The sequence below is a fragment of the Aphis gossypii genome, chromosome X (genome assembly GCF_020184175.1).
Source record: "Aphis gossypii isolate Hap1 chromosome X, ASM2018417v2, whole genome shotgun sequence".
Lineage (NCBI taxonomy): Eukaryota > Metazoa > Arthropoda > Insecta > Hemiptera > Aphididae > Aphis > Aphis gossypii.
The window spans coordinates 53,629,032-53,646,530 of record NC_065533.1 but is presented as its reverse complement, the minus strand read 5'-3'; the positions used below and the strand labels follow the sequence as shown (position 1 = coordinate 53,646,530).

Below are 17,499 nucleotides of genomic sequence, written 5' to 3'. Positions count from 1 at the left end.
AAGAAATAATTTGAACTAGATATTCATTTTTAATAAATTTCTGTTCAATTCTTAGCCTAATGACCATTCATTATTTAAAATATACATGTTTTGACAAATTTTAATTCAAAAACCTTAAAAATTGGTGTATTTATTCGGGAGAAAATTGAATTTTATAAAAGTAAATATTGAAGCAGAACAATATTGTGTATAGATTACCAGCTACTACTACCACAGATTAATTAAATTATTTAATCTGTGCTACTACACTAAATAAAAGTTAAGTGTACCCAATTACAAAAATTAAATGTTTGTTTTTAGTATTAAAATTTTGTAAATATGGTTCAGTGTTGGGTTCCGTTATATTCCCATATTTCTAATAGAGAAAACTATAAGTTTTTTAGGTTCCCTGCAGATGATATACTACGTAATACTTGGGCCAAAGCAGTAAGGTAGATATCTTGTTAACTTTAGTTCAGTTTTTATACTATATCAAAATAATATATTATTTACTATTTATATTGGTAACATTTCCTTGTTATTATATGTAGAAGATCAGATGCTATACCCACAAAAAATACAAAAATTTGTAATTGTCATTTTAAGGAAGGATTAAAAATCAATGGTCCTAGTATTTTTTCGTGGAATAAAAATTCACATTTTAATTTTGCTTCTCCAGAAAAATTCACAAAGTATGCGATAATATCTTTTTGTAGTTTTTTCCAAGTTGAATTTTGATGCACGATATATGTTGTGACTATTAATTATGTCTATGTTCGTTCCCAGAGTGGACCAATGGGGTAAGTTGCCAGTGGGTGGAAACAAAAAAATACTATTTAAAATTATCATAAATCCTTTCTCTAAAAAACAGATTTAACTTAAATCAATAAAAATTTAAAATCTTTTATTAATTTTATTTTATTAATCTTTTATTTAATAAAAATTAATTAAAAATATTTACTGATAAATGTTACCTATATTTAAATTACCTAAATTAATTATTATTTTCTGTTTCCTCCAAACTAATGCTCAAGTTTTTTTTTCTTACTGTGCAATCAAAAACTAATCTGGACCAAAATATGGAGACATCTTATTGTTGCTCCAAGGTCTTCAATTATGCTACTGTGTTAAACCCTGTTTGTGATTACTAACATTTTAAGTAAACTTATTTTTAGTGTTTACTTTATGCTTTATGTGCTTTATTTTTATGGTTAAACTTTGTCATAATACTTTTGTATGTTTCAATAATTGATATTTTTATGTGTAGAGAAATTTTTATTGAATTTGTAAAACATTATATATGTCCAAAATATTATTTTTATTAGATACCTAATGCATGAACTATTTGTAATTACTAATATACCTATTATTAAATGTAGATGAAGATGATTGATTTAGAATAAATTTTTCCATCAATTTTATGTTGTATTTTATTAAATTAATTAATTAACATTCCTGTAGAATAATGATATTTTTAATATTAAAGGCGCCAAAAAGTACTTGTTGAAACTGAAAATGATATTGATAATGATGAATCTGTGAACACTAAACTTAATTGTGAAATTGAAACTGTAAGTATGCCCAATGAAGAAGAAGCTTCTAGTAACAATGTTATAATAGAAAAAAATCAATTAATTGAGTCACTTCAATCTAAAAATGATAGTTTAAAAAAGGAAATTATTTTTCTTAAAAACCGTTCTTTTGGTTACCACTCTATAGAATCCAATGGAAAAATGTTTGATTTTTATTGTGGCATTACTAAAATTATGTTTGATCTTATTATTGAATTGGTTTCTAAAGTTGAAATCAATTATTATTATACTTGGAGTGTGAAGAAGTTATGTTTAAATGACCAAGTTCTAATGACTCTAATGAAATTAAGATTAAACTTATGTTATACAGACTTAGCATTCAGATTTGGTATTAGTGAATCTACAGTTGGCAATATTATAATAACTTTCATTAGCGTTCTTCATGAAATTTTATTTGTCAGCTTAATGAGTAAAGTACCATCTCAAAATAAAAACCAAAACTGTTTACCTAATTGCTTCAATGATTTTAAAAACTGTAGAATTACTTTAGACTGTACTGAAATGTCTTGTGATATCCCAAACTCATTAGTTGATCAGAAATTGACTTACAGCTCATATAAACATAGAAATACTCTCAAAGGACTTGTTGGAGTGGCTCCTAATGGTGTAATTACTTATGCTAGTAAGTTGTACCCAGGTTCTACTTCAGACAAAAAAATTGTAAGTCATTGTGGGGTTTTAGAAATATTACAACCAGGTGACTTAGTTAAAGAAATAAACATCATTCCTTCATCATTGCTCCGCTCAGAATCTAAAATTAAATTAAAATCATTTTAAGTACATTTTATACCTACTATAATATACTTTAAAATTTTAACTTGTACATATCTTATGAATTAATTATAGGTAATATGCGATGTAGGTACCCATTCATATAGTATTTAATAATAACATTAAAAACTAGCTAATAACTAACAACCAATTTATATATTTTAATATAATATATAAATGAATATTAAATACACCTTATTCATATACATTTTAAATTTGAACCAACTGCTATTAGTGTAGTACTTAAGTATAACAATTAACTTAAAATGTATTAACCCAGTGGTTTTCAACCCGTGTGTCGCGAAAAATCTACTATATTTTTTATATTTTATAAGTACCTATGTGTATTGCCGGGAGGAAGTAATGCGAAAGCGGCCCCTCCCGGTCGTCGATTTCAACCCGAAAAAAAAAAAAAAAGTACCTATGTGTATTTACCAATATTATTATCGATATTTGGTGATATTATATGGTTTGGCGTGTCACGAACATTTTGTAAGGAGATGAAGTATATTGTTAAAAAGGTTTAAAACCACTGAACTACTGAAGTAGTTGTAAAGGTAGTATAAATTATTATTAGCCATCATATACTTGAAATTCTTCAATTGGTGTAGACTGTTGTGTAGATATTACTAGATAATAAACCGGATATAGGCGTAATAAGATAGTGGCACTTACTGGCTCAAACATTTTTACATTTAAGAAAAACTATCATTCGCTCTTTAGTTACAGCTCCTTTAATAATTCACTTAGAAGGAATGTTATTAATTATGTTGAAAGGAGAGATATTATCTAAATTATGCCTCCTATGCCTCTTCGAAGACATTTTTTTGATCGATTTAATATTATAATATTATATCAACCAATATTCAAATCTAAAAATGTCAGTTTTTTTACCTATCTCCTATTTTTTTATACCTATTGATATAACAAGGATATATTGTGTTTTTTGTCTGTATACACCAGCCGTCACCAAGGGTGGGCCACTAGCGGCCCGCGAGCTTTTTTAATCTGGCCCGTTTTACATTTCTAAATTTTAGAGTTAATCGTCTATATTTTATAATCCATATGTATAGTAATAGTACTCTCGTCTATCTTATCTATGTAATAATATTGTTATCTGCTGGTAAAAATGGTAAAATGTCTAAATGTAAATGTCATAAATCATAATATAGTAATTATGTAGTACAATTATAGCTTTTAACCATAGATATTTTTTTGTACATTCATATCGTGTTGTCGTTGAATTTATTATTTTCGTGTTTTTGTTATGTTTAATAATTTCTGCAAAAAAGCGTAAAATTGATGATGAAAATAGAAAATTTTTTTTCTTGCTATCTATATGCTCTGGCCCACTAGATTTCAATTTTTTTTAAATATAGTTAATAAAATGTTTCGATTTTTCACTTTGAGAGTGTATTTAGATAGAAAATTGCATCTTATTTGTACTTTAAAGCGGTCAAAATTAAAAATTTTCAGTATTTCTTAAAATAAAAAAAAAAATAAGAAAAAACTGGAATTTTTATACAAATCCATATCGATTAAATCACGACAAAATCGTAAATTTTGTTTTTTTCGGTGTCACTAAAAATAAGTAATAACTATATATTATATTATTATGGTATTTAACAGTGGCTGCTTGTGCATATTTGCGATGGCAAGATCGCACTCTCTACAGAAATGAACAATTATTTATAGTACATTTATACTTAAAAAATAAATAGGAACATATTTTAATATATAGTTTATTATACATTAACAAATTAACAGTTAAATATATTTATTAATTATTACGCGACATTGTGAATCGCGCACATAAAAATACCAGTTTCCCGTATGAACTGTAGGTTTAATAATATTAGTATAGGTATGAGTATTATCATCACGACGGAGCGGCAGCTATAGAAGCTTATGATGTGCGGTGAATTATGTTGCTTAAATCAAACGGAAACGACGTGTTTATTTTTGTATATATTATATCATAAAATTAACATCAACAATAATATTTTATACAGGTAATCATATGAAAATAAGATTTAGATTTTGCTACGATTCTTATCGTACTATTCGGATGTCGTAGTGGATTTGAAATTTATTTGTGTAGATTTTTTTTTATAATTTATGTTTCCTCTTAATCCTAAATAAATATATTATATTATTATTTTACCTTTTTTTTGTATGATGTATTATAGTTCTTTGATTTTTTCATCGCACTCATGTGCTAACTACTATGAACCGCCACTGGTATTTAATAATAGTATGTATTATACAGTTTTTATCAATTACCCAAACATTTTTAAATAATTGACTAATGACATTTTTGCGATCATCAATTCAATTAGGAATGTCCATAGAGACGTAGATCATTTAAATCGACCCAAAATATGATGTGTTTATGAGAATTTCTATGAAACAATAAGTTTATGGGTTAATCAAACAAGCCGAATGCTATCATCTTAATACCTATTTTCCATACATCGTGATACGGACTTTTTTAATTTTTCTGGGAAAAAGCATTTTTACGACCGCTAGGACGGCGTAGTGCCAGTAGCAATAAGTGGAAGAGTCCGCGGGTCGCGGGGTTACCTACACACGCGCATACACAAGTCAACGTAATCGCCAGACAGAAAAATTACAAGCGTTATTTTTTGCTAAAAACACATTTTACAGGAAAAACTCTCACACCTTGTAAATTAGTCCGATTTTCGTGATTTTTTTTTTGTTAGATAGAGGAATATTTTTTTCAGGGCGCATAAGACTTCGATTTTTGATTACGTTGCTACAAACAAAAAATAATACAAAAATTAAAAAGTTGTAAAAATGGATTAAATTCAAAACGATAACATACGATTTAGAAAAATAATTTTGAAAATCCAAGTCCAATGCGCCCTGAAAGAAGTCTTGGTCTATCAAACAAAAAAAAAATTACGTAAATCGGACTAATCTATGAGGCGTGAGAGTTTTTCCCGTAAGGCATGTTTTTGAGCAAAAAAACTGATCGCGCGCAGGCCCCTTAATCAAACAAGCCGAATGCTATTATCTTAATACCTATTTTCCATAAATCGTGATACGGACTTTTTTATTTTTCTGGGAAAAAGCATTTTTACGACCGCTAGGACGGCGTAGTGCCAGTAGCAATAAGTGGAAGAGTCCGCGGGTCGCGGGGTTACCTACACACGCGCATACACAAGTCAACGTAATCGCCAGACAGAAAAATTACAAGCGTTATTTTTTGCTAAAAACACATTTTACAGGAAAAACTCTCACACCTTGTAAATTAGTCCGATTTTCGTGATTTTTTTTTTGTTAGATAGAGGAATATTTTTTTCAGGGCGCATAAGACTTCGATTTTTGATTACGTTGCTACAAACAAAAAATAATACAAAAATTAAAAAGTTGTAAAAATGGATTAAATTCAAAACGATAACATACGATTTAGAAAAATAATTTTGAAAATCCAAGTCCAATGCGCCCTGAAAGAAGTCTTGGTCTATCAAACAAAAAAAAAATTACGTAAATCGGACTAATCTATGAGGCGTGAGAGTTTTTCCCGTAAGGCATGTTTTTGAGCAAAAAAACTGATCGCGCGCAGGCCCCTTAATCAAACAAGCCGAATGCTATTATCTTAATACCTATTTTCCATAAATCGTGATACGGACTTTTTTATTTTTCTGGGAAAAAGCATTTTAATTATTATTACGGTGTTCGTCAATTGCGCAGATTTTTTTATATTATAGGTACCTACTAAACGTATTAAAAAAATCATTGACGACGTACCCGCATGACCACATGTGTTGTCACCGTCTTACACACATACGAATGTACGATATAGCAAATTTTTGTTCGTCAGTTTTTTAAAGGTAAAATTATTGTCTAGGGTCTCCGTAGCCTTTTATTGGTATTATTATTTTTAAGTAACTTATGACCGTTTTGAAAATAAACATATAAAATGATTGTGAAAAAAAATTGTGTATTTGAAATTCGGTTTTAATAAAGTAATAAATTATACAATAACTGTAACAGTTCAAAATATACACAAAAATAAATCTATATTACGGTGTTTAACATACAATATTATACATATTTATATAGCAATTGACAAGACGTCCTTTGATGAGTGATCGCTTTCGTGCGATAATATAAAACACACAAAACACTAATATAATAATACAGGAACTTTTCACTGTGTCGTTTGGTGATAAACTTGGCAGTGACAACTTTTATCGCAGTTAACGGCCAGAGAGTCTAGATAGCTGGGCAAAGGCCGTCAAAGATCCGTAGCTATATAGCTTATTATATTACATTATATATTAGCCATTTAGGTATATCAGTAATGTAGTCGTACTTTGTTTAGTGAGTATACGCTTAAATGTGCTTGGTAAATAAAGGTGAGGGGCTTTGCCCCCCCACAACCGTCAAATATATACTACTTTAATATATTAAAGCGTGGATTTGTATGTATTTATTGTAATTACAAATTTATTCTGGTTGATAGTAAAATATAATATAATATACAATATACTAACTGCTAAGTGAGCAAAAAATTTGTTTCATGACATAACGATTTAAAAAATGAAACTTTTTAATGCATATTTTTGCATTATTTTGAAATTTTTCTATTTTATGGGCTTATTTTAAAATTTTATTTGTGTATTTCATGTTTTGGTGCATATATTTCAATGTTTTATTTTTTAAACAATTTTTAAATTTATACTATTGTTTTTTATGATATAAGAAAAAAAATATTATATTTTTATAGTTTTGATTAATATCAAAATAAATTAATAGGTATAGGTATACTTGTAGGAATAAACAGTTTTTCCAATTATGGCCTTAAATAGGGCTTAGATTAATCGGGGAAATAAAATAATAAAATATCTATTACGACCATGATTGTCGATTAACATTATTTCATATGATAATCATTTTTTATGCATATTATTTATTTTTATGATTATTTTAACATTTTAATGTATATATATTAATAATACATATTTAAGCCTTTTTAGCGCATGTTTTGTTGGTTTTTCATACAAATAAATCCGCGCTTTAATTAATATATATTTATTATTATATCTATATTATGAGTTAATGACACATTGATAGTAAGTAATTAAGTAATATAAATAGCTGTTTTAATTATGAAAACCGTAAAATCAATAAGGTTAGGTTATTTTCATTTATTAATTCAAAATCATAATATATCAAATTGGTAAGTATGTAGAATAATTAAGGCAATCCCATACGCGTATATCCGCGTATCATGTGTTATTCTATGGGTATACGCACTTAACTTCTAAAACTGAGAAGTGAGTATGCGTCGTACACCCGCGTATACGCTCACTACACCACTGGCGTATAATATAATATATAGGTAACGGATTTATATGCAAATGCATGTATGTATTGGGGTAAGCTTTTTAAAGTCTAATGAAAATTGTTCCCGATTAAAGTCCTTTTTATTAAAATAACATTACCTAATTGTATTTGCATATTTGTAGTTTTATAGTGCATAGTATTATTATTTATAGCACATATGTTAGTTTTTTCCGTATTTTCATGTTCACAGCCATGTTTCGATAAAATTATGAATGGTCGTTTTTTCCAAAGTTAATTATATTATAAATACTCATATGCAACATATTATGATAACATATAGTTTACATAACAAAGATCAAGTGTTTGATGGTCAAAACCTTTTTATACCTTTTTTAATACCTACTTAATTAAAACTTGTTTTTTTACATAACTTTAAACAAAAATTCTCGATTCAATTTTAAGTGCATACTTTGTAGCATATAGCATAGTACCTACAACATTTTCAGAAGTAAATTTTAAAGATTTTTTTGTGTGTATAAATCAGGGCAGGATTTATAGTAAATAATATACATATATAATATATATAGATATGCGGCGGCATCTAAACAATGATTAATTACGTATAACAAGTGAGAATTTCGAAGACGACGACTACACTGCCGGACACTAAGAATATACGGCCTATTGGGCGGATTAAAACTCGGACTTTAGGGAGATGCAAACACTGGACCGTCAGAACGTAGCGCGTCGTAATAAATATCATGAACCAATTAATAGTGGTATACAGTGGTACACACTTGGCCAAGAATATTCACTTTTTCATCAGAAACCACTCCTAAAGTTTGAAATTGAAGCATTATTTCGACAAATTATTATGCAATACACACACACAAAACATCGTTGTAAAATCAATACATTCATCACTCTGTATCATTATTATTAAAAAAATAAAATAAAATAATAATTTCCAAAATCATTGAATTGAGTTTGTCATTTAATAAGAACTAAAACATTTAATAGGTATACGTACCTATATTATATTAATACAATAATACCACTGTTATTATTTATATTGTTGTTTCTTTTTAAATAAAATAACGAAGGAAAAAATCATAGTGAAGTATTAATTATTGAAGCAATTAAATAAGAACACTTAGGTACCCACTAGAAACCCCAAACTACCTACATAATATCATTTTCAATTTTTTTTTACTTTGAATACGACCGTGTTCGTTAAAACAATGCGAAAGAACTCATAATATTATATTATATTAATAAATAGTTTTATGGAGTACCAAATTAAAAATCGAAATTTTGGCGTCTTTATCACGAGTGTCTGAGTGAGTGTATTTTCTACCATGAAATCCGGAGGGACGAGAATGGAACAATCAAGTCACGGCCATATAGCCGTATATTATGGCCGTGGATCGAGTCGTATATAGTTATCTCTCTCGCTGTTTTTCTACCTACTTGTTGATACTACAAATGCGATGGATGGACGTGAACGCCCTCTCCGTTGAACTATATGATACGAGTGAGAGGCTGCTCCATAATATTATCATTAATCATTAATCATTATTGTCTTTATTGGTTAGTGGATGAAAATGCGTCGCGTCTGGTACACGGACCTTCAGCATCAACCGGCGTAAAACACTTCATTAGACATACGTGTAACAACGGCATCGAACTCGCCATCTTAAAGACTGACTGTTCCCGTTTGTACGTTCCAACTGCAGCCGTTACCGCCATTTGCTATTTTGCAACTTGAAACACGCACCGTATCGAGGACACGAGATCATTATAAGGGAAAATTAGAAAGTGATTCATCTGATCACCGACACGGTAATTATAATACACCTATTCAACCATTTTTCGTAGGTACAAACCATTGTTTTCGTTTTGCGTCGGAATCTTCGATATACTTATAAGTTATAGTTATAGATAATAGTATGTAACTATATATTGTGCGATTATCGTTCGTAAGTATTCCATAAATAATGGCACTATGAGACGGTGTAGCGTATTTTCATTTGGCGCACGACGAAGAGCCTCATCGTCGTTAGGTAAATCCTAATGATACTTCTATACAAAATGCGAGTAGACTGTCCCCTCTTCCATATCCTTTACTTTTATAAGGATTTTATGGTAGAAGTAAATAACTTTATACTAGCCATCTATTTGTCTTAGACAGCTATTAGTGATAGTTTGACATTTTATACTTACTTGTGAATGTATGTCGTAGATTATGTCCATGTTATATTGTTATGTGTTCCGTCATCGGTAGTGTGTGTTGATTCAATGTTCTTATCAATTAACAATGGACTATGATTTTATAGTACTTATATTTATTTATTAGGATGTCAAACGTCAATTAATAAAATAATAAATACCATATTGATTGGTATTCAGTCGTTGTTGAATGATAAAAATAATATTGTGTATACTCTTGTAATTTCAAAAAATTCTCGTCTCACATAATAAGCAATATAATATGTATACCTCAGTCAAAACAAAAATTATGATTTATTTTTGTATTATTTGAAACCTGTATTACCACTGTAAGTTAAAAGGTTGTTTTAATGCTGAAAATACAGAAAAATTACAAGTTAGTTGTAATTGTATGATGTTAAAACTGTTTAATATATATACTCAATTCCTATTTAGCTAAAACTCAAGTTTAATAGATCCGAGACATACCTATATAATTACTAAACTTTGTTAATCTAATTATGAATACTATGAGCCGTGTGAAATGTTAAATTATTTTTATAGGTACAAGTACATAACATTAATGTAACAAAATTAAAAATTTTGTCTACTATTCATTTAAAATCTAATAAGATTTATATTGGAAAATTGAAAATAAATGCCATTTATTTTAGTTTTAAAAACAAATCAGTAGTCTGTTTTTAAATTTTATTTTATTTTACCAATATTTTTTATTGATAATATTATTTCAATGTTTTAATTTCTTTAATTATATATTGAAATAAATTTCCAACTCATAATTTTTCTGCTAAAAATATATTTAGTATGTAGCTTTTCCAAAATTGATTGTCTCATGTAGGTATCGAAATCCACAGTGATAAATTAAAAATAATAACTACTATTTCAATCAAAACTTTTTATCAGCATGATTGTTTTATATGATATCTCTATTTTAACAAAGTATTAATTTATTCATAATATTAACATTTGAAACCATTTTAATTTAATAAATGAAAGTACAAAATTTTTATACTTTACCAAATTTAACTATTTTTGATCACAATTTGTTTAATAATTTTTCTTTTTTTTTAGAAAAAGTTAACTTAATTTTAAAACTTAAAATTTATGGTTATTTTAATATTTACTAAGGATTTAAAAAATGTAAAATAAATGATAAAAAAAACTCTAAAGACTTCCATATTATATATTAAGTATGTAAAATTGTTTTAGAAATTTTTTCAATGCATAATATAGATAATTAATCTCCAAAAAAAGACTATTCAAATTAAATCTTAAGTACTTAAGTGCCAACACTGCCAACGATTTATTTTAAAATAATTTATTTTTAAGAAATATTATGTTTAAGCTATAAGCTCGACTATAAGAGTATTTGTAGGTACAATACTTAACACTTAACTTTTTTATAAAAATTGGTTACTTAAGATACCACTTAAACAATAATTTAAAACTGTTATATTTTTTAATATTCTAATGTGTTTTTCTATGTTGAATTAGTTTATATATTCATTTAGGGTGATTTTTTTTTTCAAATTATTAAATAGATACTTATTATACTATTCTACAATTGCATTTAATTATTATTTGTTTCTCCCTTACATTGATAGCTTAAAGTTGAATGACTAACAACTTTTGATTGGTTTGTTTTGTGAGTTATATAAGTTACTGCTGCAATTAATATTCTTGTATCTCATAATAAAAGGAACTACATTTGCCAAATTAAGATAATAAGGCCAGTAAGCTTTAAAGTATGCCTTTTAAATTACTGTATACTACTTATTTGGCAGGATGTCTCATAGTTCACCCCACAAAAGATTACAACACTGGTCATAATACTTTACATATTAAGTAATAGATTTAATATCATTTGATCTCAATATATAAACATGGATACCTAATAAATAATCATATTACCTACTACCTACAATATCGTAGTGTTAAATGCAGAGTCAAATGCCATGGTTTCAAATGTAATTTAAATATCAGTAAATGGTCATTTTGTACGGTCCATTGTTTAAACTGCATAACGTAGATACTTTGTACTATCAGGTAAAAATTTAAGTTTAAGAATGCGGACATTGTATTTTTCATTACCAGATAAAGCACTGGGTGAACTTGATGAAATTTGTGGTAGTATATTAGGTGTAGCAATTCTTTCAAAGAATACACATTATTAGATAAAAAAATGCTTTAATTAAAAACACTGAATACATATATGCTGAACAAACATAATAAATGTACATGCTACATGTATATGCTGATATGCTAAACTATAAAACTACTCATATTATAAATTAAATTTACTTACTTAGAATTTCTAAATGGATCCATTAGAAATACAATATAATATGGAATGTCAACATTAATATTGATTTGATTTAGTAACACTTAAAAATATAATTATATGACATTGTAAATTTATTTTGACTTTTGTTAGGTAGGTGCATTGATTTTATTTTGTTAATTGTTTTAATACAAACATAAAATATTTATATAACATAGCCTTGAGACTACTATTATTAAATTCTACTAGTTTACAGTAATTACTATATTACCTATTCACATTCTATTGCTTTTTCGTCTTGTGGTTCTGTATATAAATTAATTATCTTACATTGTTTGAAAATATTTAATTTTAAAAAAATGTGTTGAATAAAGTTATTAATATTTAGGTATCAAATTTACATTTATTTATCTATTGTTAAACTTATTTTTAATCATACTTACTATTATCTCTTTATAAGCTAATAAGTATTATTAAGTTTAAATATATGAATACACAAAATTTAAGCCATCTATTAAAAGGTTAGATAATAATAAGAGTTATAATGTATATATCTATAATTATTATCAAATTTAATGTACTGGGTGATTTTATTTTTATTTAATTTATAATGCTACCTTTAAGTTGAGATAAGCAACTTTATACTAGCTAGCTTTATAGTTTTAATCTTTAATAATATTTATATTTTTAAATTTTAAATTCTTATTTATTGTATTTTAAAAATAATTTATATGTATATCTTATGAATAGATTGATTTAAACAGTTATCAGTCAATATTTTATAGAATTTTTGTAGTTTAAGTTAAACCTAATATATACATAATATTATATAGTATTTAGTATTTACTCTAACTTAGGTTAAGAATGAAGGACATTTATTAAATACAGATTAATTAATATTTATGTTTTTCTTTACAGATGTCTATTCGTAAACGTTTGGCATCCTTTAATGATAGGTGGAGTTTAGATTTTTTTACACCGCTTGATATGGCCATAGCTGGTTTTTCTTATACAGGCATTGAAGATAGTGTGAAATGTGATCAATGTAATAGCATAATACTTAACTGGCAACAAAGCGATAATCCGTTACAAAAACATATTGGTCTCTCTCCAAATTGTCCATTTATTAATCGAGTTGTAAGTATATATCTCATAAATTTAATATTTTTTTAATCCTTTTATTTCATTACAGGTTATTACATTTGATGGTCGCTTAAAAACTTTTCATAACTGGCCTCTCTCTTTTTTAAGACCTGATGATATAGCTGAAGCTGGTTTTTATTATTTAGGCCATGAAGATCATGTAAAATGTATTGAATGTTATAAAATATTTGTTAACTGGCAACTCGACGATAATCCGTTACAAGAACATATTCTTCGCTCTCCAAATTGTTCATTTATTAATAAATTTGTAAGTAAATATCTAATAAAATAAATATTTTTATTATCTTTTTATTTCTTTAAAGGTTTTAACAGTTAGTGGTCGTGTAAAAACTTTTCATAACTGGCCTGTTAATTTTATAAGACCTGGTGACACGGTTGAAGCTGGCTTATATTATTTAGGCATTGAAGATCGTGTAAAATGTATTGAATGCAAAACAGAAATTTTTGGATGGACAGAAGGAAGTAATCCGTTACAAAAGCATATTCTTCACTCTCCAAATTGTTCATTTATTAAAAAAATTGTAGGTAAATATCTAATAAATTTTATATTTTTATAATCTCTTTATTTCTTTATAGGTTTTGACAGTTAGTGGTCGTGTAAAAACTTTTCATAACTGGCCTGTTAATTTTTTAAGACCTGATAACTTGGCCGAAGCTGGTTTTTTTTATACAGGTATTGGACATCAGGTAAAATGTTTTAAATGCCTGGTATATATTGATACATGGCAACGAGGTGTTGTTCCAACAACTGAACATATGCGTTACTCTCCACTATGTACTTATGTTCGTGGAAATAGAGGTAAATATCAAATAAATTTAATATTTTTATAATTTGGTATGAAAGTAAAGTAATAGATTTTGAGGTAAATACTATGTGTGTTTAGTAATAGAAATAAAGTTTTAATTCAATGATTATTCTAATAGTTTCCAACAAATTTCATTATTATTTTAAATCAGATATTAGAATTAGTACCAACTTTCAATATTTTATTTGTTAATTAATTTTCTTTGAAAATTATTTAAACATAAATATATGTGAAAAACATTTTAACATATTATTATGTAGCTTATGTACGAGTTATATTATAAAATTGTTGTTACAAACTTTTTTTGATTTTAATTTTAATAATGATTATAAAGTATAATTTTAAGGACATTCTATTGTTGATACGTTTTAAATATATTAGGGTCTGATAAAATTTATTCTATTTATTTTTGTAGATTGCTTAAAATAATTATATAATTTATTCATATTTTCAGAGATTTTTGATGTGTGTGGTTCTTTCAGTGCTGATGATATTTTAAATAGTATAGAGACAAAAAAGATAGTTGATTTGTTAGATTCTGGGGGAATTGTAGTAAAATTAAATCATGTTATGAATAAATATGGACACATGTCATCCATCTATGCACGCATGAGAACATTTGTTGGATGTGTGGGAACATTTAAACAAGATATTAATACTCTGTGCGAAGCTGGATTTTTTTATGATGGTAAAATTATAATTACATTTATAATAATAAATGACTTTTGATTTAAATGTTTTTTTATGTTTTTAGGCGATGGTCAGACTGATTTTGTGACTTGTTTCTGCTGTACTATACGTTTAAATAAGTGGGAAGATGCCGATGAACCATGGATAAAACATGTCAAATGGTCAAAAACTTGTGCTTATGTAATATTAAATAAAGGCAAATACTTTGTAGACCAAGTGCTTGGTGTGGATAATCACGGCATAGAATGCAACCAACTTGTAATTTAATGATTTTATTGCTTTAGAAACAACATTAAAAATTTAACTTATATTTTATTTGTAGGAGTTATTCAACTTAATTGCTAAACGGGAAAGTACTTACATTCTTGGCACTACAATGAAAATACTTACATCAAAAAAGTATGTTTTGTTCAATCAGTATAAATACATATTTCTAAAGCAATTACTATACAAATATTTTTTTTTGTTTTTGTTTTGATAGACAAATTAGTCGGTTACGTTTTCCTAAACCTTTAATTGGTAAAAACCAGCAGTATTTTTCTCAAGAGCTAAATACTAATTCTGTGCCAGATTGTATGGAATGCAAGATTTGCTTTAAGGGAGAAATTAAAGTAATTTTTGTTCCTTGCAGTCATGCACTTGCTTGCATAGAATGTGCATTAACAATCACTCAGTGCCCTATATGTAGACATCCATTCTCAAAGTTAATAAGAATATATTTACCTACGGATAAAAAAAATTATGAAGACCATCAACTACAACCGTGCAGTTCCAAAATATCTTTCAGTGATAAATTAAATCCAATGCTTTGCAAAACTTGTCGTAATGAAGATATGTCAGCGGTATTTTTACCATGTAAACATGTCTATAATTGTATTAAATGTGCAGAAAAAATGGATGAGTGCCCTATATGTGCAGAAAATGTCTTTGCCTTTGTACACTTTTTCTTATAAGCTTTAAGTAAATTGTATTTTTATTTTTTTTTTTTTTTGGGGGGGGGGAGGATGGGAGGAGTACTTATGTATATAATAAAATAATATAATATAATTTTAAAACTGCTTGAAAAATATTTTTTTTTTAGTTAAGTGCATTTAATGATTTTGCATTTTTCAAATCATTTTATATGACTTATTATATAACTTATATAACGATTACATAAACTTTGTTAACTATGGACACATCTTTTATTTTTAAGCATTTGAAGTTTAAATTTTAATAAATTATAATATAAGGATTCTTATAAATAGTTCATACGGAAATAAAAAAAAATCTTAAAAAAATGTCTAAGAGTAATAATAACTTATGTAAAATGTTTAATGACCTACTAGGTTATGACTTATGAGAGTAGATAGTGTATTACTATAGTGGAACTGTGCTAAAAAATTGTCTGATAAAAACGATTGGTATAATATAATACATTATTATTGTTATTATTATTTTATTACAAATAATAATATTCATCACGCCAAAATAAAATGTTGCTCGGCGTATTATATATGGCATAATGTAACTATGGTTAATGGTATAGGCAAAATAGGTGCATTAGACTGCACTGTTCAATATTGACTATAATATTACATTTTAGATCTTTGCGTATAGTTATAATACATAATATAATATAGATATGTATCCATTATTGTGTTAACAGTCAAATATACGAGATTAATCGAGCAAAATGAAAGAAGATGAAATGTTTAAATTAAAACAAAATATATGAAAAACTATCACACATAAAAAATAATACACAAATATTTTAAAGTAATTCTTAGAATACATAAAAAATATAAATATCTAATCATCGGTGCAATTCCGTTTTAAGTTATAGAACTCCGTAATATTGCCAAATAAAATGTTGAGTGACTACAAAAACATGAAAAATATAAAAATATTACGTCTCGAGAAAATATTTATAATTATGTTTGTTATACCTAGAATATTGAAGTATCAAATATTTATTATGGATTAATCCATAAAACCAAGTATGGTGTGCTTTTATTGTATTCTGATTTACTCTTGTAATTATGGCATCATTTACTAAAATACTAACTATAATCTATTAGGAAATTTCTCGATTCGGTAGAAGCTCAACAAATTGAACATGAAACGGTGGACTTTGTAGCTGTGAATCCGGCTTAAAATATTACTATAAACTAATATCATAGGAGTTGTAAGTAAAACCACAATGATTTAATAGTGGCCAACATGAATTAATTGTGTTTAATAATATTCAATCGACTGCAGATAAATCTTTTTCTTTGGCAAGATTTTTTATGTATTCTTCGAATTAATTTAGTATTTAATAATGGAAAAAGATATTATAATTTATAAGTATTAAGGATTTGGGCAATAGTCAATTTTCACCAAAAATGTATATAACATTATAACATACATAATTTACACACACACAAAAATATATGTAGTTTGCATCGTGACAGGTAAATGGTAATAAACAAAATTAATTTTAATTTTAATATTGAAGTATATAAGAAGTTTAAGAAGATACAGATCGTCTGGTTAATTAGTTATTAATGTTTGTAATAATAATTTAAATTATATGTATTATCTAATGTGTGTCAAAAAATTAAATACAAATAACAAGTAGTGATTCAAAGAAAAAAAGCATTTTTACTCTAAAATATAAATCGGTCATTTCATTTCACATATCAAACGC

At 26.7% G+C, this 17,499-nt stretch overlaps 2 protein-coding genes across 2 annotated transcripts; both read left to right on the top strand.

Annotated features, from left to right (window-relative positions):
* Positions 1 to 318: 318 nt before the first annotated feature.
* LOC114130952 (uncharacterized) lies at positions 319 to 9,426 on the top strand. The gene is made up of 4 exons (XM_027996054.2): positions 319 to 431; positions 531 to 671; positions 1,466 to 2,268; positions 9,254 to 9,426. Exons 1-4 carry the CDS (start codon positions 319 to 321, stop codon positions 9,424 to 9,426), a joined length of 1,230 nt encoding a protein of 409 aa, XP_027851855.2.
* Positions 8,983 to 15,947, top strand: LOC114130948 (E3 ubiquitin-protein ligase XIAP-like). The gene is made up of 9 exons (XM_027996053.2): positions 8,983 to 9,500; positions 13,087 to 13,305; positions 13,361 to 13,579; positions 13,635 to 13,853; positions 13,909 to 14,131; positions 14,593 to 14,826; positions 14,893 to 15,086; positions 15,151 to 15,227; positions 15,310 to 15,947. The coding sequence occupies exons 2-9, from the start codon at positions 13,087 to 13,089 to the stop codon at positions 15,779 to 15,781; spliced, it is 1,857 nt and encodes a 618-aa protein (XP_027851854.2). The 5' UTR covers positions 8,983 to 9,500; the 3' UTR covers positions 15,782 to 15,947.
* The last annotated feature ends 1,552 nt before the right edge of the window (positions 15,948 to 17,499 follow it).